The 26,487-nt window shown below is 46.5% G+C and overlaps 1 protein-coding gene across 2 annotated transcripts in view; it reads right to left on the bottom strand.

Moving 5' to 3' along the window:
• Positions 1-17,429, bottom strand: part of LDLR (low density lipoprotein receptor) — a 35,885-nt gene extending 18,456 nt beyond the window's left edge. Inside the window, exons 1-5 of one of the 2 annotated variants that reach the window (XM_027085038.1) lie at positions 17,209-17,429; positions 6,261-6,383; positions 5,175-5,297; positions 3,157-3,543; positions 625-747 (exon numbers count right to left, since the gene is read on the bottom strand). In XM_027085038.1, the coding sequence (XP_026940839.1) occupies positions 625-747; positions 3,157-3,543; positions 5,175-5,297; positions 6,261-6,383; positions 17,209-17,275 (823 nt within the window). In that variant the 5' untranslated portion in view covers positions 17,276-17,429. The remainder of the gene's footprint in view (positions 1-624; positions 748-3,156; positions 3,544-5,174; positions 5,298-6,260; positions 6,384-17,208) is intronic. The other variant, XM_027085037.1, reaches the window with a different exon arrangement.
• Positions 17,430-26,487: the final 9,058 nt, after the last annotated feature.

The raw sequence follows: 26,487 nt of genomic DNA on the forward strand, positions 1-26,487 counted from the left end.
CTAGAGCCCGCGAGCCGCAACTACTGAGCCCCTGTGCCATAACTACAGAAGCCAGTGCACCTAGAGCCCGTGCTCCGCAACAAGAGAGGCCTCCGCACCACAACAAAGAGTAGCCCCCATTGGCTGCAACTAGAGAAAGCCCACGCACAGCAATGAAGATCCAACGCAGCCATAAGTAAATAAATAAATAGACAGATAAATAAATAAATACGTATATATTTTTTTAATTAATTCTACTGCTGATGAACATTTGGGTTGCTTCCAGCGTTTTGCTGTTAGGACAGTGCTGCTCTGCCTGTTCTAGAGCTTCTCTCCCAGTGCAAGTTTCCCAGGAGCAGAACTGCTATGTTATAAATTTAGCAAAGTGCTTTACATGGAATCGTACTGTGCATGTAACTCTGAGCTCAGGGACATGAGCTCTGTACACTCCGACCGCATTAAATCTCACAGTCCTGAAGTAGGTGCTTACATTTTGCCCATTTGGCAGATAAGTGGACGTGAGGCTCAGAGAGGTCAAGTAACTTGCCCAAGGACACACAGGAGGCTCCTCCCTTGTCTGGGATGCACCATGCTCATCCCCCTACATCTCCCCATGGCCCTGGACCCTGGCGGGACAGAGCTCACCATTGATGCAGCCCAGTTCGTCGCTCAGGTCCTTACAGTCATACTCCCTGTCGCACTGCCGGCTGCCGTGGATGCAGGTCCCATCTGAGCACTGGAACTCGTCAGGCCGGCAGGTGGCCACAGCTGGGAAAGATAGAGCCAGGTGTGGAAAATAAGAAAGTGGGCAGGACAGCACCCTAACACAACCGTTTTCTTAGACTTTTCTGCAGTCTGTCCTCATATGCAGGAAATTCATTAAAAAGCTGGTAGACCCAACAGGCCATTCTCTGCAGAAAAGCAGTGATGTGGTCCCAACCCAGACAGAGGCACGACCAGGTAAGCTATGATAAATCATATCAATACCACTGAGTATCATACAGCCCTTCAAATAACTCACACTGCAAACGTAAAACATGTTTCAGTTGACACTACCTAAAAAGGCCATTACAATGAAATCTTGGCAGACACACGTGATGACTAGAATAGGGTCATTCTAACCACGGTCCAGACCTTGACCTCCAACAGGTTTTTGCTTTACCCTAATTCATTAAGCTCTAAGCTTAAGTTTTCTGCACTTTCCCATGGGTTACATTTCACTATCAAAATGTTTACAATTTGAAAATTCGATTTCAGGAGGTCAGTGAAAAAAGATGATAAATCTATGGGCAGAATGATCCTCCCCATCCACCTTTTTAAAAGTATGCAAATGGGCTTCCCTGGTGGCGCAGTGGTTGAGAGTCCGCCTGCCAATGCAGGGGACACACGTTCGTGCCCCGGTCCGGGAAGATCCCACATGCCGCGGAGCGGCTGGGCCCGTGAGCCATGGCCGCTGCGCCTGCACGTCCGGAGCCTGTGCTCCACAACGGGAGAGGCCACAACAGTGAGTGGCCCGTGTATCGCAAAAAATATATATATAAAATAAATAAAATAAAATAAAAATATGCAAATGTCTGGAGCTTGTTATTTTCAAGTGTACTTGCTCTGCTGTGACCTAGGTAAAAGAGGAGAATGATCCTACTTTTTGTTTTGCTTTGTGTATTTAGAATGATCCTATTTTTAACCCCTGTGTCTATCTTTGCATTAAGGAAAAAAATACAACTGAACATAACTCTCGCAAAACATGCTCTCCGATGAGAGTTCACATGGTGGGGTGATCAGGGATGGGTTCGGGTTCACAGGTGTGTGTCCTCAGAGGGTTACTCTGCCTTTCTGTGCCTCAGTCTCCTCATCTGTAAAGAATGAGGGAAGCGTGCTCTCACAAGTCATGGGGATTAAATGAGTTTGTGTTCAGTTTTATTTGTTTATTTACTTATTTATTTTTTATTTTTGGCCTCGCCGTGGGGCTTGTGGGATCTTAGTTCCCCAACCAGGGACTGAACCCCGGCCCTTGGCAGTGAAAGAGCGGAGTCCTAACCACTGGACTGCCAGGGTGTTCAGTTTTAGAACCGATCGATCACATACAAAGTCTTCAACTGTTTTGTTTTGCCTTATTTATTTTTTGGCTGCGCCAGGTCTTAGTTGTGGCATGTGGGATCTTCACTGCCGCAGGTAGGATCATGCGGGATCTTCATTGCGACATGTGGGGTCTTTAGTTGCGGCATGCGGGATCTAGTTCCCTGTCCAGGGACTGAACCCGGCCGGGTGCACTGGACTCCGCAGGCTGGAAGTCCCTTCAATCGTTTTTAAAAGGTGTAAGAAGTTTTTAAAAAGTCTAATTACGGGACTTCCCTGGCAGTCCAGTGGTTGAGACTCCACGCTTCAAATGCAGGGGGCACAGGTTCGATCCCTGGTTGGGGACTAAGATCCCGCATGCCATGTGGGGCGGCCAAAAAGGAAAAAAATAATAATAAAAAAATAAAAAATAAAATGTCTAATTACACCTATACAGCGATTACAACTCTGAACACTGTGCACGTGGGCAAAGATGCCAAAGAAACAGAAAGACGAAAACGACCTACATCACTAGCCGTGCAAGAACGGCCCTGATTCAGGGTGCACTGACTCAGGGCCACGTCTTCATCACAGTCGCCACTAACCACCTGTGGCTATTTAAGTTTCAATGAGTTAAAATGAAAGCAACCTAAGAATTCCGTCTTTCAGTGGCACCAGCTACACTGGCCAGCGCTCGTGCACTGGGCAGCGTCACAGCAAGTTCGATTGGATGGCACTGGATTCTAACCGAGGCCCGCAAAGGCCGATGCTGTTGCCCCATCTGCAGGGGAGGAGACCACAGCACAGTGGTCCCTGGCCAAAGGTCACACAGCACAGATGACACCAGCCAGGCCCGGAGCCCAGGATCCTTTCTGGACCCAAATTATACTGCAGGTTGCAGTTTGCTCCCCTGGGCAAAAGAGATTAATTAAATAGGTGTTCCAGACTGAGCACTCTTTTGAGGATAGCTTGTCCTCCATGTGACTGGAAAGACTCGAACATGAAATGGGACCGATTTTCTTGCTATGAGATGTGAAACCATTCAACCACCTAAAGGCACTGCCCCTGCCCCGACTTGGGGGAGCCTGGGGACAGACGAGGGGACCCGTGCGGCGCCCCTACCACAGTTCTCCTCGTCAGACTTGTCCTTGCAGTCGGGGTCGTGGTCGCAGTGCCAGCTGGAGTGGATGCATTCGCCGCTGCGACAATGGAACTCGAGGGCCGAGCAGGGGTTGTTGCCCTGTGTGGGGTCCGACGGCTGGGGGCTCCCGCAGTGCTGCGGCCACTCGTCCGAGCCGTCTTCGCAGTCGGGGTCGCCATCGCAGGCCCAGAGCTCGGGGATGCAGGTGGAACTGTTGCACTGGAAGTTGGCAGGGCCGCAGGTGGGCACGGGGCAGGACACCTCGTCTGAGCCATCTAAGCAGTCCAGGTCCGAGTCGCAGACGAACTTTGGGGCGATGCACTTGCCGTCATTGCAGCGGAACTCGTCCTGGGAGCACGTCTTGGGGGCTGCGGGAATGGACGGGAGACGACAGCCCGGTCAGCAGGGAGCCTCCCACCACATTCTGACACAAGCCCATTGCACAGATGCAGACACTGAGCCGAGGAGAGGCCAGAGCCCAGTGGTCAGGAGCTCAAGGCAGTGGTCAGGAACCCTGAACAGGGAACCGCTGCCCTGGCCGGAAGACTGCCCAGCTCCTGGGCCCCCTCTGTGCTTCAGTTCCCTCATCTGTTCGTGTCTCAAGGCATTGCTGAGGACTTGGGGTATAAAGCTCTCACGTTGGGCTGGGTACATGGGAAGCAGTATGAGTTTGCACAGGGGACTCTCCTGGTGGTCCAGTGGTAAAGAATCTACCTTCCAATGCAGGAGATGCGGGTTCAATCACTGGTTGGGGAACTGAGATCCCGCATGCCAGGGCGGGGGCAACTAAAACCCTGCACCACAACTACTGAGTTCGTGAGCCTCAACTAGAGAGCCTGCGTGCTGCAAACTACGGAGCCCACGCACTCTAGAGTCTGCGTGCCACAAGCAGAGAGAGAAAACCCACATGCCACAACTAGAGAGAAGCCTGTGCCCTACAACTACAGAGAAAGAAGCCCCAGCAAGGAAATGAAAGATCCCACATGCTTCAACAAAGATCCTGCATGCCTCAACTAATACCCAATGCAGTCAAAACATAGTGTGCACAGGGAATACAGTCAATAGCATATAATAAGTTATAATGGAAAAGAATATGAAAAAGAATATATGGGGGCTTCCCTGGTGGCGCAGTGGTTGAGAGTCTGCCTGCCACTGCAGGGGACATGGGTTCGAGCCCTGGTCTGGGAAGATCCCACATGCCGCGGAGCAACAAAGCCTGTGCACCACAACTACTGAGCCTGCGCTCTAGAGCCTGCAAGCCACAACTATGGAAGCCCACGTGCCTAGAGCCTGTGCTTTGCAACAAGAGAAGCCACTGCAATGAGAAGCCCACACTCCGCAATGAAGAGTAGCCCCCGCACGCCACAACTAGAGAAAGCCTGCTCCCAGCAACGAAGACCCAACGCAGCCAAAAATAAATAAATAAATAAAATAAAATTATTAAAATGTTCCCCAGGGAGCTGTTTCATCAGATGACCACTAACCAAGGTTAGACGTGCATTTCTAAGGTAAATGTAAGCAAACACTCACTTTTTGGGTCTTATGGCTTGTGGGATCTCAGTTCCCCAACTAGGGATTGAACCCTGGCCACGGCAGTGAAAGCCCAGAATCCTAACCACCTGGCCACCAGGGAACTCCCCGTTTTTAGTTTTTTTTAAGACTCTCTTAAGGGTTTTCATATTTTGTGAACTTGAAGATTTGATGTGATCTCAGTTATTGAAATTTTCCCCAGGATTTTTTGTTTTTTGTTTTTTAAAGGGCCTTATTTTGTTAAAAAAAAAACAACCTATGCAATTGAAAATGAAATTATAAACAATGAATAAAATCAAAGAGACAAGACAGAAGCAGCTGCAAAGTGCCTTCCCCTCCAAGACTCTCGGCCTGTTTCTTCACAGAACCCTCAGTTTGGGGAACAAACTCTGACCTTAGCCAGGAACCCGGTCAGGTCCCTTGGACTAAGCCAGGACCCACGGGCCACCAGGCCAGTGACCCCACTTACGACAGCCTTCCTCGTCTGAGCCGTTCTCGCAGTCCAGCTGGCCGTCGCATCTCCAGGACTCAGGAATGCAGCGATTGACATGGCCCCCACAGCTGAAGTCCCCCATCTTGCAGGTGACAGACACTATGGGAGAAACAGGATTCAGCCTTAACCCAGAGGGAAGACCAACCTGCCTCGCCAGTCCGAGCTTTGCAAGGGAAAAACCCAGAGTTTTCTGACAGGGAGTGCTGAGCCCACTTTTCTGAGTCAAAATGAAAGACATTTAATGGAGCTTGTTTAAAATTAGAAGCTAGGTGCTGCAAAGGTTTTGGAACGAGATGGAGGTGATGGTTGTACAGCACTGTGAATGTATTCATGCTACTGAACTTTACTTTTTTTAATTTTTAAATTTTTTTGGCTTTTTAAAAATTGAAGTATAGCTGATTTACAATGTTGTGTTAGTTTCAGGTGTACAGCAAAGTGATTCATATATATATATATATATATTCTTTTCCATTACGGTTTATCACAGGATATTAAGTATAGTTTCCCTGTGCTATACAGTAGGACCTTGTTGTTAATCTATTTTTTATATAGCAGTGTGTATATGTTAATCGCAAACGCCTAATTTATCCCTACCCCCTCCGTCTCAAACTGATCACTTGAAAATGGCTAATTTCTGTTATGTGAATTTCACCTCGATTTACAAAAAAAAAAAAAAAAAGAGGCTTTAAAGGAAAGTTTCAGTTCCAGTAATATCTTCTCTTTCCATTTCCCAATTCACAGCTGAATACATCAACACACTGGCCAATTTCCACCGAGTCTGTCATCTAGTATCATCAAATCACTTTGCTGTACAGCAGAAATTTTTATTTATTTATTTATTTAAAAAGTGTTTTTTGTTGTGTCATGGCTTGCGGGGATCCCCAAGGAGGGATCCAACACCGGCCCCCTGCAGTGGAAGTGTGGAGTCGTAACCACTGGGCCGCCAGGGAAATCCCTGTACAGCAGAAATTAACACAACGTTGTAAATCAACTATACTTAAATTTTAAAAAAAGAGTGAAAAAAAAAGGTTAGGACGCGAGTCACGCCCAAAGGGGACTCACTGCACGTCTCCTGGGACTCATCGGAGCCGTCCTGGCACTCAGCGCTCCCGTCGCAAACCCACTTGTAGGAGATGCATGTCCCATCTCGGCACTGGAACTCATTTCTCCCACATTTGTCTTCCACTGAGAGAGAAAGAAAGGAGAAGGAAGGATCAGGGTCAGGATTAGAAGCGACCATGCTCCCTGTGTCTATTTCCTGCCAACTGAAGAACGAACCAGAAATACAACCTTACTATAACAGTCAAGTTCCCAGGAAATGAAACACGTACAACAAATTAAATTTCATGAACTGAAATGTAAGTATTGTGGAGGATGCAAAGAACACATCCAAAAGAGAGATTTGTCCCCAATATGAGATTTTGGCATCATGGTTGTTGAGTCCAAAGTATGGATCCATTGGTCTATGGGAATAAAATATTAGAAACTGAGTGTACATTAACAAAGAAAAGAAAATTATTTCGCATATTACAAATCTGTATTGGAAACAGTACCAAGGAAAATTGAGGCTGTAAAAAAGCATTAAGCTGGAGGAAAACTTGAAAAGCTTTCTCCAGTAGGTAGAAAGGAACTATAAAGAGATAAAAATTATGAGAAATTATTAATGTAGAGGTCAGTGAGCAGAGATCCAGCAGAAAAGATAATCATATAACTAAAAGTCAGATCAAAAGAAATGGGACAGACACAGTAACAAAAGATCTAATCAAGAGAAAACTTTCCTTAGGAAAACGAAGACTTGGATTTTGAGATAAAAATGAGGACAGCGGCTTCCCTGGTGGCGCAGTGGTTGAGTCCGCCTGCCGATGCAGGGGACACGGGTTCGTGACCCGGTCCGGGAAGATCCCACATGCTGCGGAGCGGCTGGGCCCGTGAGCCATGGCCGCTGAGCCTGTGCGCCCGGGGCTTGGCCCCCGAAAGGGGAGAGGCCAAAAAAGGGAGAGGCCCGCGTACCCAAAAAAAAAAAAAAAAAAAATGAGGACAAAGTAAGTGTTTGGGAAGTTTTCTAAAATATATGATTTTTGCACTTTGGAAAAGAGAACAAAATAATATTGACTGTATTTAGTTTTAGATATCATGCTTTGATTTAGAATGCATGTTATGTGTGAACTACGATCAAAGCAAACTTTTATTGGTTGGTAAAATCTGGTACTAATCCTTTAATCTCTAAATATAAACTTTGATCCCCTTTGTAATCTAAAGTAATGCGGCCAATAAAAATTATGATCTGGTTCATCTCAGGATAAGGAAATAAGACCAAAAAAAAAAAAAAAAAGAAGCTAGCAAGATTTTCCTGATTAGTCAGATGTTCTGAAGGCAAATAGTATGTAAAATAGAAGTTTTAACTGATGGCTACATTTGTTATATTTTTCATTACCTTTGTAAGAAGATTAAGAATGTCTTTTCTTTTATTAATTTATTTTGAATGTTAGCCATAACCAAATAAAGAGTTTAATGGTTTGTGCAAAACTTATTCATGAGCTCATCTTGCACAAAGGCAATTAATGAACGCATTGTCTGGGAGAAAACTCCAGACAAGAAGAACAGAAGACAGTAGATCCTTTAACGATTCTTCTCATGGGAGAAGTCTCTCCTTCCTTCATTCTGGATATGGGTGAGGAAGATTCAAGATCTTACACACTTTGGCGCTTTTTATGTATTTAGATTTTTTTTTCCTTTGATATTCTCTTTAAACACCCAAAATTTGTTTTTTTTTTTTTTTTTGGGGGGTTTTTTTGCTAATTTATCTGTCCCTCACCCCTTTCCTCTTTGGTAACCATAAGACTGTTCTCTGTGTCTATGGGTCTATTTCTGTTTTGTACATAAGTTCATTTGTATCGGTTTTTTTAAGATTCCACATATAAGCCATATTGTATGATATTTGTTTTTCTCTGTCTGGTTTACTTCACTTAGTATGATAACCTCTAGGTCCATCCATGTTGCTGCAAGTGGCATTATTTCATTCTTTTTTATGGCTGAGTATTAAGGGCAAGGTTAATCATTAGCAATTGGGCACAGAAGGCCACATTTCAAAGGGTGTCCTTGATCATTTTGATTTTTTTTGGCTTGACCTTCTATCATATCTGATTAGGTCTCTTTTTATCTTGTATGTTGAGGGTAGGAGGGGCGAAATGCTCATTAATAGGAATAAACTTGGGACTTCCCTGGTAGTCCAGTGGTTAAGACTTTGCCTTCCAGTGCAGGGGGTGTGGGTTCAATTCCTGGTCGCGGAGCTAGGATCCCACATGCCTCGTGACCAAAACATAAAACAGAAGCATTATTGTAACAAATTCAATAAAGACTTAAAAAAAATAGGAATAAACTTGTCAATGCTGCCATCTAAGGTTGGGAAGTTTGCACATTTACATCCACTCACAGCTCATTAGCTTAAACTCAGTCCCATGGCCACACCTAGCTGCAAGGAAAATTGGGAAATTATAGATCCTCTTTTGGGTCGTGTGCCCAGCTAAAACTTGAAGGTCTTAATAATATGGAGAAGGAGGAGGAGAACAGATACTTGGAAACATTCTTCAGTAGTCTCAGAGCTAAAGAATTATTAATGGAAATTCTTTTTTTTCTTTTCTTTTCCAGGCAACAAAATTTTAATTTACCTGTAACCGTTTACTAGACTAAGTGTAGATGATTCATGTTTTCTAGGCAATACCACCATGGATAAAAACAAATTTTGGGGGCTTCCCTGGTGGCGCAGTGGTTGAGAGTCCGCCTGCCAATGCAGGGGACACGGGTTCGTGCCCCGGTCCGGGAAGATCCCACATTCCACGGAGCAACTAAGCCTGGGGGTCACAACTACTGAGCCTGCATGCCTAGAGTCTGTGCTCCGCAACAAGAGAAGCCACCGCAATGAGAAGCCCATGCACCGCATTGAAGAGCAGCCCCCGCTCGCTGCAACTAGAGAAAGCCTGCACACGGCAATGAAGACCCAACACAGCCAAAAATATTTAATGAAGAAAGGTAGGAAGGAAGGAAGAAAGAAAGAAAGGAAGAAAGAAAGAACGAACTGCATTCATCTAATGTATGTCATCTTTCACCTCAATGACTTGGGAAAAAAATTACCTTCTTATTTTGGGATTATATTCAATGTAAAAAAAGTTGCAAAGATATTACAGAGAATTCTCATACCCCTCATACATTTTCCCCCAATATTAACATCTTACATACTACAGTACATGTCAAAACTAAGAGATTAACATTTGTATATTACTATGAACTCCAGACTTTCTTTGGATTTCATCCATTTTTTTCTTTAATGGCCCTTTCCTCTTCCAAGATCCAATCCAGTATTTCACATCACATTTGGGCCCTAAAGTCTTTGATCCTAGTCTTAACCAGTTGGTCTACCAGCTCTTTTAATCGCATACCCTCACTGGTTAAAAAAATTTTGAGGAAGTCCTCCCTAATATAATTATTTATCATATACTGTACTAGTGTATGATGTACATGACAAACTATAACTATACAGAAAATCAGAAATGTTAAAAAGGTGAGATTAAAAATCAGACACACAACATTTAAAAATATCTTGTTATTCGTGATGGCTTCCTACTATAGTTAGTTAAAATCTGAAATCATGATGTAGTCAGAGCAAATGTTTTTTTGCAAAAGTGATTCAGATTCTTTTTCAATTTTTTTTCTCTTATAGGTTATTACAAGATATTAACCACTGATTCTTAACCACAGTGCCACCAGGGAAGTCCCCACTGCAGTTCCTTAAAATGAACAATGAATGTGAATAAAGACTTGGGGAGCATCAGTGGGGAAAAAAGTCTTTAGGGCTGGAAGGCATGTGAAGGCCAGACCTTATGATGATGAAGGAAGAGCTGAGTCTCCAACTCATCCCATTCTTGGCCAGAATGGAAGTGTGGTCTCCATCTAAGTTAAAGTCAAGACATAAGGTGGCAGAGAGGTGAAGGTGGCCCACAGCCAGAAGGGAACAAAAGAACATGCCTGGATACTTCTTTTCCAAGCTCACGGATGTAGGCCGGTGTTCCCTACACACATCCCATTTCCCTTCATACACACCCATCTGCAAGACATCTGTTTTCCCCATAAAATGCCATCCTGAAACCTCTATAAACAAGGAAGAGGGAGGCCCTGAGGTCACCAGATTTCACCAACTGTCCCCACTCCAAAGCAGTGTGAATTACAGTCTTATGGAAATGGCATTCTCTGCCTCCGTACTGGATCTGGTAAAAATTTCACAACCTCAGATCCCAAATCCCTGCAGTTCCCTCTGCTGCAAAGCCCCCTCCCAACTCCCACCTGTTTGTTTGGCTAACGGTTCAACTTTGAATACTTATTTATTTATTTTATTATTTATTTATGTATTTTGGCTTTGCCAGGTCTGAGTTGTGGCATGCAGGACCTTTTAGTTGCAGCATGAGGGCTTCTTAGTTGCAGCATGCGGGATCTAGTTCCCTGACCAGGGATTGAACCTGGGCCCCCTTCATTGGGATTGCCGAGTCTTACCCGCTGAACTACCAGGGAAGTCCCTAACAGTTCAACTTTGAAGCTGACCTTCCCCAAAACTGGGTTTGGCACCCCCATGAGCCCCTAAAACACCCATTTCTCACTCCTAACACGGTATCGAAAGCACCTGTTTATTGTGTATCCCCCAGGCTAGACTTAAACTCCTTGAGAGTAAGGAATGTCTTTTTCATCGTTTCAGCATGAAACCATCAGAGCCCAAGGCCTGACACAGTCACAGTAAGATTTGTTCAATAGGTATGCCAAAAATCAGGGCCGGGTCCATCACCTTTGCCGGGGAAAGATTTTGGAAAAGTGGAACTCTTCCACATTCCACCTCTTAGGAGGGCAACAGGGCAGAATCTGTCAAAATTTAAAGTGCAAAGTCCCTGGGACCCAGAAGAAATATTAACACAGGTGTATAACAATGTCAAGTTCAAAAGAGGTCCAAAGCTTTCTCTGTTTGTTTATTTTGGCAGTGCCTGGCGGCATGCGTGATCTTACTTCCCCCACCAGGGATCGAACCCATGCCCCCTGCAGTGGAAGCTCAGAGTTCTAACCACTGGACCACCAGGGGAATCCCTAAAACTTCTCTTATAATAGAGAAAAGGGGGGAACAATTGGTGGTATTATTTATTTATGTATTTAATTTATTTTTGGCTGCATTGGGTCTTCATTGCTGCCTGAGTGCTTTCTCTAGTTGCTGCGAGTGGGGGCTACTCTTCGTTGCGGTGCACGGGCTTCTCATTGTGGTGACTTCTCTTGTTGCGGAGCACAGGCTCTAGGTGTGCAGGCTTCAGTACTTGTGGCACGCGGGCTCTAGAGCACAGGCTCACTAGTTGTGGCACACAGACTTAGTTGCTCCGTGGCATGTGGGATCTTCCCTGACCAGGGCGCGAACCGGTGTCCCCTGCATTGGCAGGAGGATTCTTAACCACTGCGTCACCAGGGAAGCCCAGTGGTATTTTAAAATATGACCACAAATTCCATGACACTCCCTCCAAAAGGTGAGCCTAATTCCCCACACCTGGCGTGTACTCAGGACTTGTTTCTAATATAGAGAAAAAGGCAGACGTGATGAGGTGTGCCTTCTGACCCTACATCATGAAGCCACCGCAGCCTCCTCCAGAATCTCTTGGATTGCTTACTCTGGGGGAAGCCCTTTGCACACGCTGAGGTGCTCCATGCAGTGAGTGCCTGAGGCCTTCTGGGAAAAGCCACTGAGGACACCATCTTGGAAGGGAACCTTCAGCCCCCATAGAGCCCTCCGATGACTGCAGCCCCTGCAAATATATTTTTGCCTGGGGTATCTAGATGGCAACTTCATGTGAGATCCTGAGCCAGAACCATCTGGCTATGCTGCTTCCAAATTCCTGACCCACAGAAACTTGGAGATAATAAATGTGTATTGTTTTCAGCCACTAAGTTTTGGGGTAATTTGATATGCAATAGATAATTAATACATAACCTAACTTAAGAAGGTATGCCTATATTCAAATGGAACTATGTAGCCACACATGCAAAATCGATACCTAATTATAATGCAGATCCTTCAGAGGCACTGAAAAAGGTGATGTCAACCATCCTACGTTGTGACACTGTGCAAAGCTGTCCACAGTATTTTGCTAAATGGGGAAAAAAGCAAGGGGCAGAAGAGTTTGTAATAGTTTTCAGTGTGATCCTACTTTTGGAAGAAACAAAGTCTTATCTGTGCTTCTGCATAGGAAACAGTGGCAAGGGGCCTTCTTTAATTCATTTCAGGTTGTTTGGTTTTCTTCTAAGAATGCTTTACTCTTGAGATTCTTCTTTTTTTTTTAAACTAAGGAAGAAAATGATTAAGTGAAAGAACTAAGATATCAGTCAGTGCCTATCCCTGGCATTAGCCCCAATTCCTCTGATTCAATAAACCTCCCTTTTTGTCGGCTCTTGGTGGCTTTGGTCATTCCAATGGGGGTTGACAAGGCCAGAGACCTCTGGAGGCCCTTGAACATTTCACTCAGCCTTGAACCCAATCCTGAGCCTGGGTTGAGGGCTATGGGGGTCAGGGGCTCTGGGACCCAGTTTGAAAACCACCTTCCTGGAGAAATGGGACACCATATGCTGTACTTTATCACTCTCCCCTGGCTTCCTTTGGTAAACAGTTCCACTACCCAGATGAGTGTATTCCATTTATACAAGAGGGAGGAAACCTTTTACTGCAGCCACAGAATGCCAGGAAAAGGTAAGATGATGGTGGATGACTTTCCATGGCCTGATTCCAGCTGTCAAGGAATGTTCTGCATTTTTAGGACTTTTGGAGAACCTTGCAAAAAGATCATCTTTCACTGCCCTGGAGTCTATGGAGCACAATGAAACTAACGTTTGGGTTGCTTTTCCTTGTAAAAGTTATTCTTTGAAAAACAGCTACTTATTTATTTATGTGTACATGTGTGTATATGTATGTATTTGAGTTCTCAAATATGCATGCACGGATGGAGAAACTGGATTTGGCATTTCTGGTAAAGGGATCCATGGGAGAATAATGTATCCCTTCATCCATTTCTACTTTGCTGGTTCACCCAGCACTTTTGTGTAGACTCCCTGAGAGGCAGTGTAGTGAGGTGCTCAGACAGACAGGCTTGGGTGTAAATGGCTTTCTGGGAACTTTCTGGGATGTGAGAAATTCTCTAGATCCTAATGAGAGGTGGTTACATAGAAGTAAATGTTTATCACAACTCACTGAACTCTTTACTTATCTGTCCATTTTATAGTATGCCAATTATACCTCAATTTCAAAATGGAAACTCTAAGTCTTCAAAGATCATGTCCAAGGTTCCTGCCAGAGGTTAGGAAACCAGTCAGGTGAGATTAGGAGGGCCACAAGGAGGCTACAGGTGATAAAGATAGAAATACAAAGAGTGTTGACAAGCATCAACAGAACTTGGTAACTGAACTACAAGGAGGCCAGGCTGGAGGTGGCCCCAGTGGAGCCCATTCATTCAAGAGAAGTGAATGAGCTGAGCTTTGGAATCTACTGCTATCAGAACACAGACTGATAAACACATTGCCCAGCTACTGAGCCAAACAGGATATCTCCCTCAGAGTTGCCTCTATAATACACCCCACACCCCACTGACTCACAACCGAACTGTGATCATGCCTGAAAAAGGAAATGACTCACTTCTAGATCCTGGCACACAGGGTGGGCAAAAAGCAATCGGAATTCCAAGACTCTCAGAAAAAAGTCAAAAAGGAAGTTCAGGCAAGGGGCATTCTCAGTGAGGATCCCGGAGGAGGACCTTCTGTCGTCCCCTCTCCCAACCAGGCGATTGCAGTTTCGATTGCCACTACTAATCCACTTTGCACAAGGAATCATCTTACACACAAAATGTGCTCCTGGAAAGGTTAGAACTATTAAAACATCTTAAGGCCCTTTAAAGAACAATAACCCCCTTCCCTGGATAACAAGCTTTCCCCTGGCAACAGTTAATCAAATATTTGCTTGTCACAGACGGCTGAAGACCCCACCAACAGGAAGACCCCACTACTACCTATTTCTATCTGAACAGCTGGCCAACAGCTCCAGACAGTGTTTAAATGAAAAGTGAATGGATTTCACCATTACAGGGAATGGTCAGCTGGGAAATAAATCCCATAGCCTTGCTCATGGGGACGGGGATGAGGTACAGTGAGCACCAAGGGACAGCACATCAGATGGGTGTCTCCACAGCAGGCAACACAGTCCTGAACAATGGGTCAGAACTAGGCCTGTTTCAAACGCCACAGCCCAAAGAAATCACACCTCTTTCTTGTTTTCTCCCTGTTCCAGAAGCAAGATTTGGGTTTTCTATGTCAGTTTCATTTGAATTTCAGCAAAAGCAAACCAGAGCTCCCAATCCCTTATCTCCTCATGCTGGAGATGCCTAAAATTACATAAGCACTGCACCCTCCCTTAGGAAAAAAAACAAAAACAAAAAAACTAAACTCTAGCCCTTAGACCTCTCCTGTCACGAATGACAAGTCAGGAACAACATAATTGAAACACAAAAGGGGAATACACATTTCTGCTTTTTCTCCAGCACACAAATGAGGTGGTAAACGCTTTCGATGTTTTCCTTCCTGTTACTGAAGACAGTGGTTGTGCAGGGAAATCAAAATAATACATGGAATCATTTTCTTGAGAAAGAAATGGCGGGACCTAACAGACTCCGCGGAAAACAAACGAGACATCCTTTTACCAGTGCTCTTTTCCACACCAGGTGTCGCCAAGGTATTTTCCCCAAGGGTGATCTCGATGGTAGATTTTGTTGCCTTTGGGGAGGGGTAGCCTGTTTCTATCACTGTTCACAGCTGGCTACTTCCACAGTGTCTTAGCAACACATGGTCTCTTTCCTGACAGCGGGGCAGAGCATGGATGCTCTTAATGTACTTAAAGTGGAACATGAAAGGCCATCCAAGCTCTGAGCAAAAAAGGCATCTAGAATTGGGTCTTATCAGGGGAGGAACCCTACAGATAAGAGCAGGAATACTGTGGAAAGACAGAATGAGGCACATATTTCTCTTAAAGATTTGCAGTCTCAAAAACACTCTCCCTATCTTTTGCCAGTGTTGCCCGGGAAGAAAAGTATGCTTGGCAATGATCAATGAATAACCCTGGAGCCTGCTGCCAAAGCAGACACAACTCTTAGCGGGACCACTCTACTTTCTGAGTTTGGATGTGTCCTTGGCATATTTGAGGCTCCACACACAGCTGTTAACTGATTTTGATCTGGCTAAGGGAAAGCATGCAGTTAAGATCCCAATTACTTCCATTCCCAAAGGAAACAGACAAGAAATTCCCTCCCCCTCGGGGCAAACTGGAGTAGTCAGGGCTGCTACAAATGTACATGGTTGTGTTAACACCAGAGAAGATACTTAGTAGCTGCCAGCTCTCGGGAGCCTGGGGAACACACCAGACGATCAGCCTCCTTGGCACCCAAAATGCACCAGATCCTCCGCCACCCAGTGAAAGAGGAAACTGAAGCACACAACACATCTTGCTCAAGACTTCACTGCCATCATTTCCTCTTAGGAAAGGAGTGGATCGCGTGTGAAATACAGGCTAATCAAGCGTCTCTTGACCAAGCCACGCTCCCTTTGCTTCACACAACTGAATGGCCGAATTATTACAGTAATCCTCTGCCATGTGCAACCTCCCTTCCTCTCCTCCCAGAGGAAACTGATGGGTCACAGGTACTGATTCCAAGAGTTCAAAGCCACCTCCCTGCCAATAAAAAGGAAAAGCTTCCTGCATCCTGTTACTCAGACAATCCCAATCCTTTTCTAGGCCCAGCTGGTCGTAAGTAGGAAAAGGACCATTTCTCTATTTTCCAGAGCGAGGTCAAATGCCTCTGGGAGCCAGTAGATAACTCAGGATGGTGCCTCAACTAGCCTCTTAACCAAATCTAAATTTCAAACCCTCTAAAACGAAATGCTGTCATGTGGGCAGCACAGCTGAACCCATTCAGCGCCTCTGAACAAACAAGGCAACCCGAGGGCCATGAGGGTGGCCTGGGGGGCACGTCTGCGAACATGTCCCGGGCGGGGTGGGTGAGGGCGGCCCCCGAGGACAAAGCGGGGACGAAGGCCTCGCCACAGATAGAGGGGAAAACTGAGGCCTTCGCCGAGGGGGCCGAGGCGCTCGGCGGGCGCCTCGGCCACGCTAGCAGAGCTTCTCCAGGGGCCCGGGACGTGACACCTCCTTTGTGACAGAAGCTGGGACCAACCTGAGGAATCTCCTTGGACGTCCTCACCGAGAACGAGGTGCGCCGCTAGTCTTGAGCCAGCCCCGCCCGGCGCCGCGCGCGCCTCCGCAGCCACCACTTCCCATTGGCCAAGGGGAGTGGCTCGAGGCTCGCCTGTTCCAATGGCGCCCTATGGGAGCTCGGGGGCGGGGCTGAAGGCGGTGGCCTTGGGAGGAAGTGTGGTGCGGGGTCCGCGCTGGACGCGTTCCTCTCAGTTCCGGGAGCCAGCAGCGCCCTTGAGCCGCACAAAGCCAACTTGCCCGCCGCCGCAACCTCTGAGGGTGAACCGGCGCAGGGGCGCGCCCGCAGACTACCCTGAGCGTGCAGCCCGGGACCAGGCTGAGCAGCCGGGTTTCGGGTCACTCTCACCCCTAGAATAACTCTGGGAGGGGGTCCCTCCCCCCATTGGTGGAGACCCGCGTACCCGGCTCTAAGACAAGAGGGTCTGCGGTCGGGTGGAGACTTGTGGGGAAAGCCGCATCTCGCATTCCCCTGACTCCCCAGACCCCTCAGACCCTCCCAACCCTCGCGCTCCCCTTAGTGCTCCCTGCAGCCATTTGGGAAGGATTTCGTGCCATTTTCCCACAAGTCTTACAAGGGTGGAATGATTTTACGTTCTCTTCCCCTGAAAAAAAAAAATTACCAAGAGGCTCTCCTAGTTCGCAGGCTCACCCCCACCCCGCGCGGGCTTCTGGAGCCAGCCTTACCTGCACCCGCAGTCGCAGCGATGAGCAGGGCGACGGCCCAGCGCAGCCCGCAGCCCGCAAGCCTCATGTTCCCAGGCTCTGCCTGTCACGCCCCGGACCGGGCTGCTGTCCGCTGTGTCCACTCTGGAAACCCGGGCTTCGCGCGGCCCTGACGCGACTGCACGCGGGGCCCCAGTCATTTGCAGCATTTCAATGTGAGGTTTCCCGTAGAGGGAGGAGTTTGCAGTGGGGTGATTTTCAAACATCTTCACCTCACTGCGAGAGGAGGAGTTTCGAGAGGAGGAGTTTGGAACGGCCGATGTGACATGGGCTCCTTAACCCGTGAAGCCCTGACTCGGATTCCAGTCCTTTCCAAAGCCGCTTCGGGACAGGCTGCCGGATGTGTCCCATTTGGGTAGCCCCTGAAGAGAGGAGCCGCCGCCACGCCCACCCCCAAATGGAAATGCGCGTCTCCTGAAGGATCTCCCTTACATTTCACTCCACTTTTAATTGTTACGTTCTCTTTGGTGCCCAAAGGAGATTAGCAACCACCTGTCCTTCCAAATCGTCTAATTGGCCAATTGACATCTCCCCTCTGACTCAAAAGGAAAAAAACTAGAGATGCTGGAAACTACACCCCCCTACCTCTGTCTCTCCTTGCCTTTTCCTTTGTAGGAATTGTTTATAGATTTTAACTGTTTCGTCATATACAGTCTTAGAGGGTTCTTCCAAATCACCCCATAAACAGTTATTAATGAGGCATTTAAATAAAATCATCACGAAAGTACAGCCAAAGACTGATTTTGTTTTGTGGAATCCAGCACTTGGATGAATTATGAGCAAAAACATCTCTAAAATCAATTGACCCAATACCTGGGATCTGGACATAAATACTGATTTATCCTTTAAGGAGGAGTTGAATCAACAGAGAGGCCCAAAGCCTCTCCCCAAAGCAAAATGAAAACAAAATAGAGCTTTCAGAACTGAACCCGATTGCCTAAACCACAGAGGGCTGATGGAGAACAGCTTTCAAGAATCAGGGTGTCTCTTTGGAGATTCATGAACTTCCCAGAGGCCCCTGGCCAGAAAGCCTCCTGTAAGGGGTTTGGTAGTTTTGGAGGGTTCCCTCAGGAATGAGCAGAGTTCTCTGAGGTTTTACAAACTGAGCTTGGCAAGGCATACTTACCTCTCAGCAGGCTTACAGGAAACCCAGGAAAGAAGGCAGAAAAGAGGCAGAGAGGAAACAGAAAGAAAAACAGTGATTTAATCCAGGGGAAGAAATTTATAGACAGTGTTTGGCAGTAAAGAGCCCCAGCTTCTGAATCAGACAGACCTTGGGTGAGTCACTCAGTTTTGTTTTGTTTTTTAACACTTATTTATTTATTTAGTCTGTGAAGGGTCTTAGTTGTGTCATGCTGGATCTTCATTGGAGCATGTGGAGATCTTTAGTTGTGGCATGCATACAGAATCTAGTTTCCTGCAGGGATCAAACCTGGGCCCCCTGCACTGGGAGCGCGGAGTCTCACCCACTGGACCACCAAGGAAGTCCCAAGTCATTTAGCTTTGCCAATTAAAAAATGGGAGATAGGGACTTCCCTGGTGGCTCAGTGGTTGAGTCCACCTGCCAATGAGGGGACATGGGTTTGATCCCTAGTCAGGGAAGCTCCCACATGCTGCAGAGCAGTTAAGCACTGCTGAGCCTGCATGCCACAACTACTGAAGCCTGCGCGCCTAGAGCCCTCTCTCCGAAATAAGAGAAGCCACCGCAGTGAGAAGCCCACGCACCTCAACGAAGAGTAGCCCCCGCTCGCCGCAACTAGAGAAAGCCCGCACAGCAAGAAGACCCAACGCAGCCAAAAATAAATAAATTTTTTAAAAAATAAATAAAAATTAAAAATGGGAGATAAAATAAATATGGGAGAGAAAGTAATGCCACTTCCCTTACTTGGCAGGTTCAGTATCAGGGTCAAAATGAGATCATGAGCAAACACCTGGAGAAATTTACAAGGGCAGGTAAGTTCTGGGAGTTGCAACATTTATGAATGTGTCACCATCCAATTCCAATTCCTTACACCATATGCTCCTTTTTTATTTATTTATTTATCTTTTAAAGTCAGGAGCCCTAGGTGTGATTTCACTTCAGAAAAATTGCAAGACCTCACTGGCTCAGTTTCTGTTGTGAGCCCGTGCTCACAGAAAGAGAAAGCCCGCGCGAAGTAATGAAGACCCAACACAGCCATAAATAAATAAATAAATAATTTTTTTTAAATGTCTAAATAAATACATAAATAAACGTGATTGGAGCCATGCTTGCTTGGCACATAATAGACACAGTGTATGGGTTCCCTGTTTTGTTTGGCTGTCTTTGCAACTACATCTCTTTTTTTTCCCCCCTCTCTCTTTTCTTTAGGGAACACTTTTGTTGACTTGAAAAAAAATGCACAACGTGAGAGCTGCAAGTTAAGTTTTATTTGGGGCAAAATGAGGACTGCAGCCCGGGAGACAGCGTTTCAGATAGCTCTGAGAAACTGCTCCGAGGAGGTGAGAGGGGAGCCAGGTTGTATAGAAGTTTTGTAACAAAGGGCAGGTAGTCTGAACATAAAAAAGATTATTATTAATTAAAGAAAACCAGATATCTCAAGTTAAGGAATTTAGCGCTTTTCTCTGTATGGGAAGATGTAAAATTCTGGGCTCACTGGACCCATTCCTTTGATATGCACCTCAGCTATCTGGGGCCAGTATCCTGTATTTTCACATCCTGAATTTCCTCAGGGCTCACCATCTCCCGAGTGGTTGCAGTCTGTTCGCTGCTAGATGGCAGGTATTCTTTTCAGCCCTGAGTTTCCTCAGGGCTCACCGGGTCACATTGGAGGGCTGCAATCATTGATGACTGTGACACTCTTTGTCTATTGATATGACAGGAAATATTCTGTTTACAAATATTCCATTCCATTTATAAATATTCCATTTATCACTTTCTTTCTCATAGGAACTTGAAAACAATCTTTCCATGGAATCCACTTCATCTGAAAATTCCTAGACTTGCAAAGTCATTCAAATCCAGGGCAGGCATTTTCCTCATTCTAATTAACGGACAGCCTTCTTTGTCTTATTTTACACCTCTCGAATTCACCAGGAGACTCAGACCAGAATAGGTCTCTGAACAAAGGGGTCTGCTTTTGACCAAGGTGAGCCTTCGTAGCTGTCGTCTGGCCTTTGACCCAGAAGTCAGCAGACAGAGGGTGAGTAACTGCAGGTGCCTTGGTACCTTCCAGTAGGTACAATTAGAGACTTGCCTTGACTTGGTAGCCATCAATTATCTCCACAAAAACGCCTATAAGCCATATGAGGGCAGAGACAATGGTTTATATATCCAGCACCCTGTGGTAGTAAGGGTTAAATAAATAAATGAAAATTAGAGGTGTTTTTTTTTTTGCCACACTACGTGGCTTGTGGGATCTTAGTTCCCTGACCAGGGATCGAACCTGCCACTCCCGCAGTGGAAGCGCAGAGTCTTAACCACTGGACTGCCAGGGAAGTCCAAGAGATATTATTGCTGGCATAGCTGCAACAACATTAGAGATGCCCTGCTTCTGAATTCCACTATTGTTGGGATTTTGATAATTCAGAACTCAAATTTGTTCTGGGCTGCCTGTCCTTCCTTTCAAACAGAACACCAGACTTGAAGGCAAACCTGTATTGAGAACATGGAGAAAGCCCCAAGTCTGTAGTTGGGGAGATTCAAAATTGAGGAAGACACCACCTCATCCTCAAGGACTCCGGGAGAGAGAACACGGCAGGATGTGTATATAAACATGAGCCCATGCAGTGCCAGATGGAGAGTGCAGAGGCTACTTCTGGTATGAGATGTGGAAGGCTACTAGAGAAAAAGTATATTTTCATTTAGCTTGAATTGGTGAAACATTTCTCTGGTTAGGAAAATGTAAAAAGACTTTTTCCTAAGATCAGGAACAAGAAAATGATGCTTGCTTTCAACCCTTTTATTCAACATAGTATTGGAAGTTCTAGCTAGTGTAATTAGGCAATTAAAAGAAAATAAAAGGCGTCCAAATAAGAAAGGAAGAAGTAGGGCTTCCCTGGTGGCCCAGTGGTTGAGAATATGCCTGCTAATGCAGGGGACATGGGTTCGAGCCCTGGTCTGGGAGGATCCCACATGCCGCGGAGCAACTAGGCCCATGAGCCACAATTACTGAGCCTGCGCGTCTGGAGCCTGTTCTCCACAACAAGAGAGGCCGCCATAGTGAGAGGCCCGCGCACCGTGATGAAGAGTGGCCCTCACTTGCCACAACTAGAGAAAGCCCTTGCACAGAAATGAAGACCCAACACAGAAAATTAATTAATTCATTCATTCATAAACTCCTACCCCCAACATCTAAAAAAAAGGAAAGGAAGAAGTAGAGAAAAAGTAAAAGTTTTATTTTTTATAAATTTATTTATTTTATTTATTTATTTTTGGCCGCGTTGGGTCTTCGTTGCTGCGTGCGGGCTTCTCATCGTGGTGGCTTCTCTTGTTGTGGAGCACGGGCTCTAGGTGCACAGGCTTCAGCAGTTGTGGCTCACAGGCTCTAGAGTGCAGGCTCAGTAGTTGTGGCGCACAGGCTTAGTTGCTCTGCAGCGTGTGGGGTCTTCCCGGACCAGGGCTCGAACCCGTGTCCCTTGCACTGGCAGGCAGATTCTTAACCACTGCGCCACCAGGGAAGCCCTGGCCAAATTATTTTTGACAAGGGTGCCAAGACCGTTCAGTGGAGAAAGGACAGTCTTTTCAACAAACGGTATTGGAAAAACTGTATAACCACATGCAAAATAATGATGCTTACTATTTTGCATACTAACTTTCACCATATACAAAAATTAACTCAAACTGGATCAAAGACTTAAAAGTAAGAGCTAAAATTATAAAACTTTTAGAAGAAAACATTGGGGTAAAACTTCATGACATTGAATTTGCCAGTGAGTTCTTGGCTGTGACAATAAAAGCATACAGAATAAAGGAAAAAACAAATAAGGTGGACTTCATCAAAATTAAAAACTAAAGTGCATCAAAGGACACTATCAACAAAGTGAAAAGGCAACCCATGGAATGGGAGGAAATATTTGCACATCCTATATCTGGTGAGATTAATATTCAGAATATATAAAGAACCCCTACACCTCAACAACAGCAAAACAAACAGCCCAATTAAAAAACAAGCAAAGGACTTAAGTACACCTTTCCAAAGAAGATATAACAATGGCCAATAAGGGCCTGAAAAGACGTTCAACATCACTAATTATTAGAGAAATGCAAATCAAAATGACAACGAGGGCTTCTTTTAGAGGGCGCCTACATGCTTCCTCCTACAGATTGTCAACGAAAGGTCAGAAGGGGCAGGAAAATGACATTTGAGACGAGGCTCAGGGGAAGGAGATTTGCCAAGGGAGGCATTTTGGGAAGAGGGACCTGCATGTGCAAACACCTGTAAGTGTGTGGTGTGAAATTTCAGTGTGGCTGAGGTTTAGGAAGACATGGCTGGAGAGTTGCCAGGCTCAGATGATCAGGGCCCCATGTGCGCTCAAGGATTTGGAAGAGTTTAGAAGTCTCTGGCCATGTGGAAGAAAAGCCTGGTGGGGAGTGAGGGTGGGAGCTGGGGAACCAGGGAGTTGCAGACCACACTGGTCCAGACCAGCGATGGCAGCGGTGGTGGACCAGGTAGGGGCCAAGGATGGAGAAGAGGTGGGTGGATTGAAGATACTTTGAAAGGAGAATGGTTGAGCTGGGGGACGGACTGGATGTAGGAGGCTGAGGGAAAGGGATGAGAGCTGAGTTAGATTTCTTGGGGCGACTGGAGCCACCTAAGAGGTGGGGACACAGAAGCGGAATCAGGTGTGGGAGGAACACGATGAGTTGGGCTTTGGGCACCTTGTCAGTATGAATGCTCTGGAAGATACAAATGGCCTCATTGAAGCAGAAATCTCTGAGACCATGACATAAACTAGAAACCAACTATTCTGTTGAATTAAACATTGGTGAGGAATCAAGAAATGGGTCGTAAAATGGACATGTGTCCAGAACCTCACTAGCTTGGAGAAGCTCCCAACTCCATCCTCTTGTCCCCTGCTTCCAGGGGTAACAGCTGTTCAGGATATAGTGTGTTTGGGGGTATATCCTGACAGGACTTTCTCTGAATGTTTATGTGGCAGAGACATGGTCCAAAGCAAATATCTGAGACCCTGTGTGTGCTAAAAAAAAGGCATCTTGGGACTTCCCTGGTGGCGCCGTGGTTAAGAATCCACCTGCCAATGCAGGGGACACAGGTTCAAGCCCTGGTCCGGGAAGATCCCACATGCCCTGGAGCAACTAAACCCGTGCACCACTACTACTGAGCCTACTCTCTAGAGCCCGTGAGGCACAACTACTGAGCCCGCGTGCCTAGAGCCCATGCTCAGCAACAAGAGAAGCCACCACAATGAAGCCACCGCACACCACAATAAAGAGTAGCCCCCGCTCGCCACAACTAGAGAAAGCCCACGCGCAGCAACAAAGACCCAACACAGCCAAAAATAATAAAAAAATTAATTAATTTTAAAAAAGGCATCTTGCTGGACATTTGTGTAGCTTGCTTTCCTAGCCTTAACATTGCTCTAAAGATCTTTCCATGTTAGCTTAATTAGACCCATGTCATTTGAAAAATTGTTTTAGGATGTTCCAGTTGCTATCACTGTGTAAGAAATCACCCCACAGCTTAGTGGCTTAAAACAACAGTTTTGTTCTCTCTCTTTCTTTGTGTCGGGAAGGTGGGAAGGGCTCATCTGGGCAGGTGCACACAGGTGGGGGTTTGGCCAGCCGTCTCTTTCTCCTCCTGTGGTCTCGGTGGTCTCTCGGCATGGGCTTCTTCGGGCTTCCTCACCACATGGTGGCTTCTAGGCATTTGGGCTGTTCCATGAGAGCTGACGGCTTTAACAGGGAGTGTTCCAACAAACTGAGGTGCTTTGTATGACCCACTCTTAGTGGTCACATTGTCACTTCTATTGCACCCTACTGCTTACCAAGAGTCCCAAGCCAAAGTCAAGGGAAGGAGAATTAGATTCCAGGTCTTGGTGGGGGAGTTGCAAGGTTCTAGAAGTGCACATGGGGTGGGAGATATTGTGGTGGCCATCTGTCACATGTGATGGTCTATACTCTTCTGACTGCCCCCCTCCCAGTCCTGGCTGTGTCAGGGCACCCCAGGGGCTCCCATCATGCCCTGACCATCTGGTATTCCAGCCAAAGGGACCGGCTCACCCAAGTCTTGCTGGGGCCTTCCCTGACTCCCTGAGGACACAGACATGGCTACATTACTCAACACAGCACCCTTTCCAGGGGCCATTTCACCCTCCCAGACCCAGGGCCTTTCCTCCAGATTTGGAGCAGGTCCCAGCCCCCGAGGACTCACTCCTGTGCCCCACAAACCTGGGACCAAATCTGTGTGGCCTTGGGCAAGTGTCTCAACCGCTCTGAACTTCACTTGTGTCATCTGTGAAATGGGAGTGAAGTCCACACCCCTCAGGGTTGTTGGGATAAATGGGGGAGGAAGGCACTGGCCAGCCGGGCCGAGATAGAGGGGAAAGGACTGTCCAGATAGATGGGTGCTGAGAGCAAAGGCCAGTGGGGGTAGGGTGGGGGGGGGTAGGCAGTTAGCAGCTGTCACCAGGAGCGACAGGAGTTCAGGCTGGTAGAGGTCCGTGGTTCCTGGCCAGTGTCCACATGAGGGCCAGGCTGGTTCCAGGACCTCAGGCCAAGGTCAATGTGGGAGAGCCAGGCCAGGGGGATGACCTCTCACCCCCAGCACAGCCCACGTGTTCCTGGGTCACCATCACACTTGGCTTTGCATGTGAGGGTGTTCAGCCCAACTAGCTCCTCTTGTTGATGCCCTTCATTTGTTTTCTTCAATTATTTCTCTTTTCATTGTCACCGTAGAAAAAACAGAAATGCCCAAAGAAAGAAATAAGAAACCTCCGTGAGCAACGTTTGGCTTCTCATCTCCTAGTGGGCTCAGAGAGGTGCAGAGAACTGCCCAAAGTCACATAGCCTGGACGTGGCAGGGCCAGGATTCAAACCCACGACCACCCAATGTGGGAGGAAGGCAAGTGGGGCTTGACAACCACTGGTTCCAGGACTGGCTGTGCAGGCTTGGGCAAATGTTTCCCTTCCCTGTGCCTCAGTTTTCTCATCTGAAAACTGGGGCTAACCACCTCAAAGTATGCAGTGAGCGAGTGGTGTGCCCACAACTTTAGCTGGGCACATAGGCACCAGAAGATAGGCTGCATTTCTCAGCTTCCTGTGCAGCTAGGTGTGGCCACTTGACTATGTTGTAGCCAACGAGCACTTAAGAGAGAGTGAAGTGTCAGTTTCCAGAGAGGATCTCCCTCCCCTTGCCTCCTTGTTGATGGCTGGAATGTGGAATGGATAGATGGAGCACCAGCACCCATCTTGGGCCATGAGGTGATGCTGGACATAGGTATGGCAAGTACTAAAGCAACAAGACAGAGAAGGAGCTGTTCTCCAACACTGAGGCACCAACTCCAGACTTTGACATGAGAGAGGTATGAACTCATGGCAAATATTATTTTGGATTTTGCTGCCATCTATTCACCAACAAACTATGTCAGACAAACACTTTTCTCCTACTCAAATTTCACATATACTTTTTGCCCCCTCAAGGGACACATTTTTAAATTGGCCTCAGTCTAAATACCGTGAAATCAAGGTGAGCTGCTTTTCTGTAAACATTAAAATAAATTCAAATTTGTTAAAATGAAGTCAAAGCCATTCACACACAAAAATGTGGACTTTCAAAATGACATGAGTATCTTGGCAAATCCACTCCATAAAAGCAACCTTAAAACTAGACAGAGTTGTCAAAAACAACCATTTCAGGATTCTGGAGATTAATCAAAGGCATTTGACAAATTAAGAAGAATTTACTCAAAAATAATTACTGAATGGCAAGGTAAGAGCAGTGGGAGGTAATGGTTTTTTTGGCCTTAGCTCCTATTGGACTGGACAAGCCATGAATATCACTGCTGGAGGGCGCTGACTTGACTAGGAGCCAAGTAACACCTCAGACCACTGGGCAAATTGGAAACAGCAGGGATCTCAGGGTGGAATGAATGGGGAAGGCCAAGGCCTCCTAACTAGCTGAGGTTGAGATGCTGGCTGCAGATGGGTAAACTAATCAGGTCCGGCCCTTGTAGCCTGAGGGTCTGGAAAGCCGTGTGTGTGTGTGTGTGTGTGTGTGTGTGTGTGTGTGTGTGTGTGTG

Source organism: Aethalodelphis obliquidens, unplaced genomic scaffold, assembly GCF_003676395.1.
Source record: "Aethalodelphis obliquidens isolate GAN/ISIS:26980383/991018 unplaced genomic scaffold, ASM367639v1 scaffold53, whole genome shotgun sequence".
Taxonomy (NCBI): domain Eukaryota; kingdom Metazoa; phylum Chordata; class Mammalia; order Artiodactyla; family Delphinidae; genus Aethalodelphis; species Aethalodelphis obliquidens.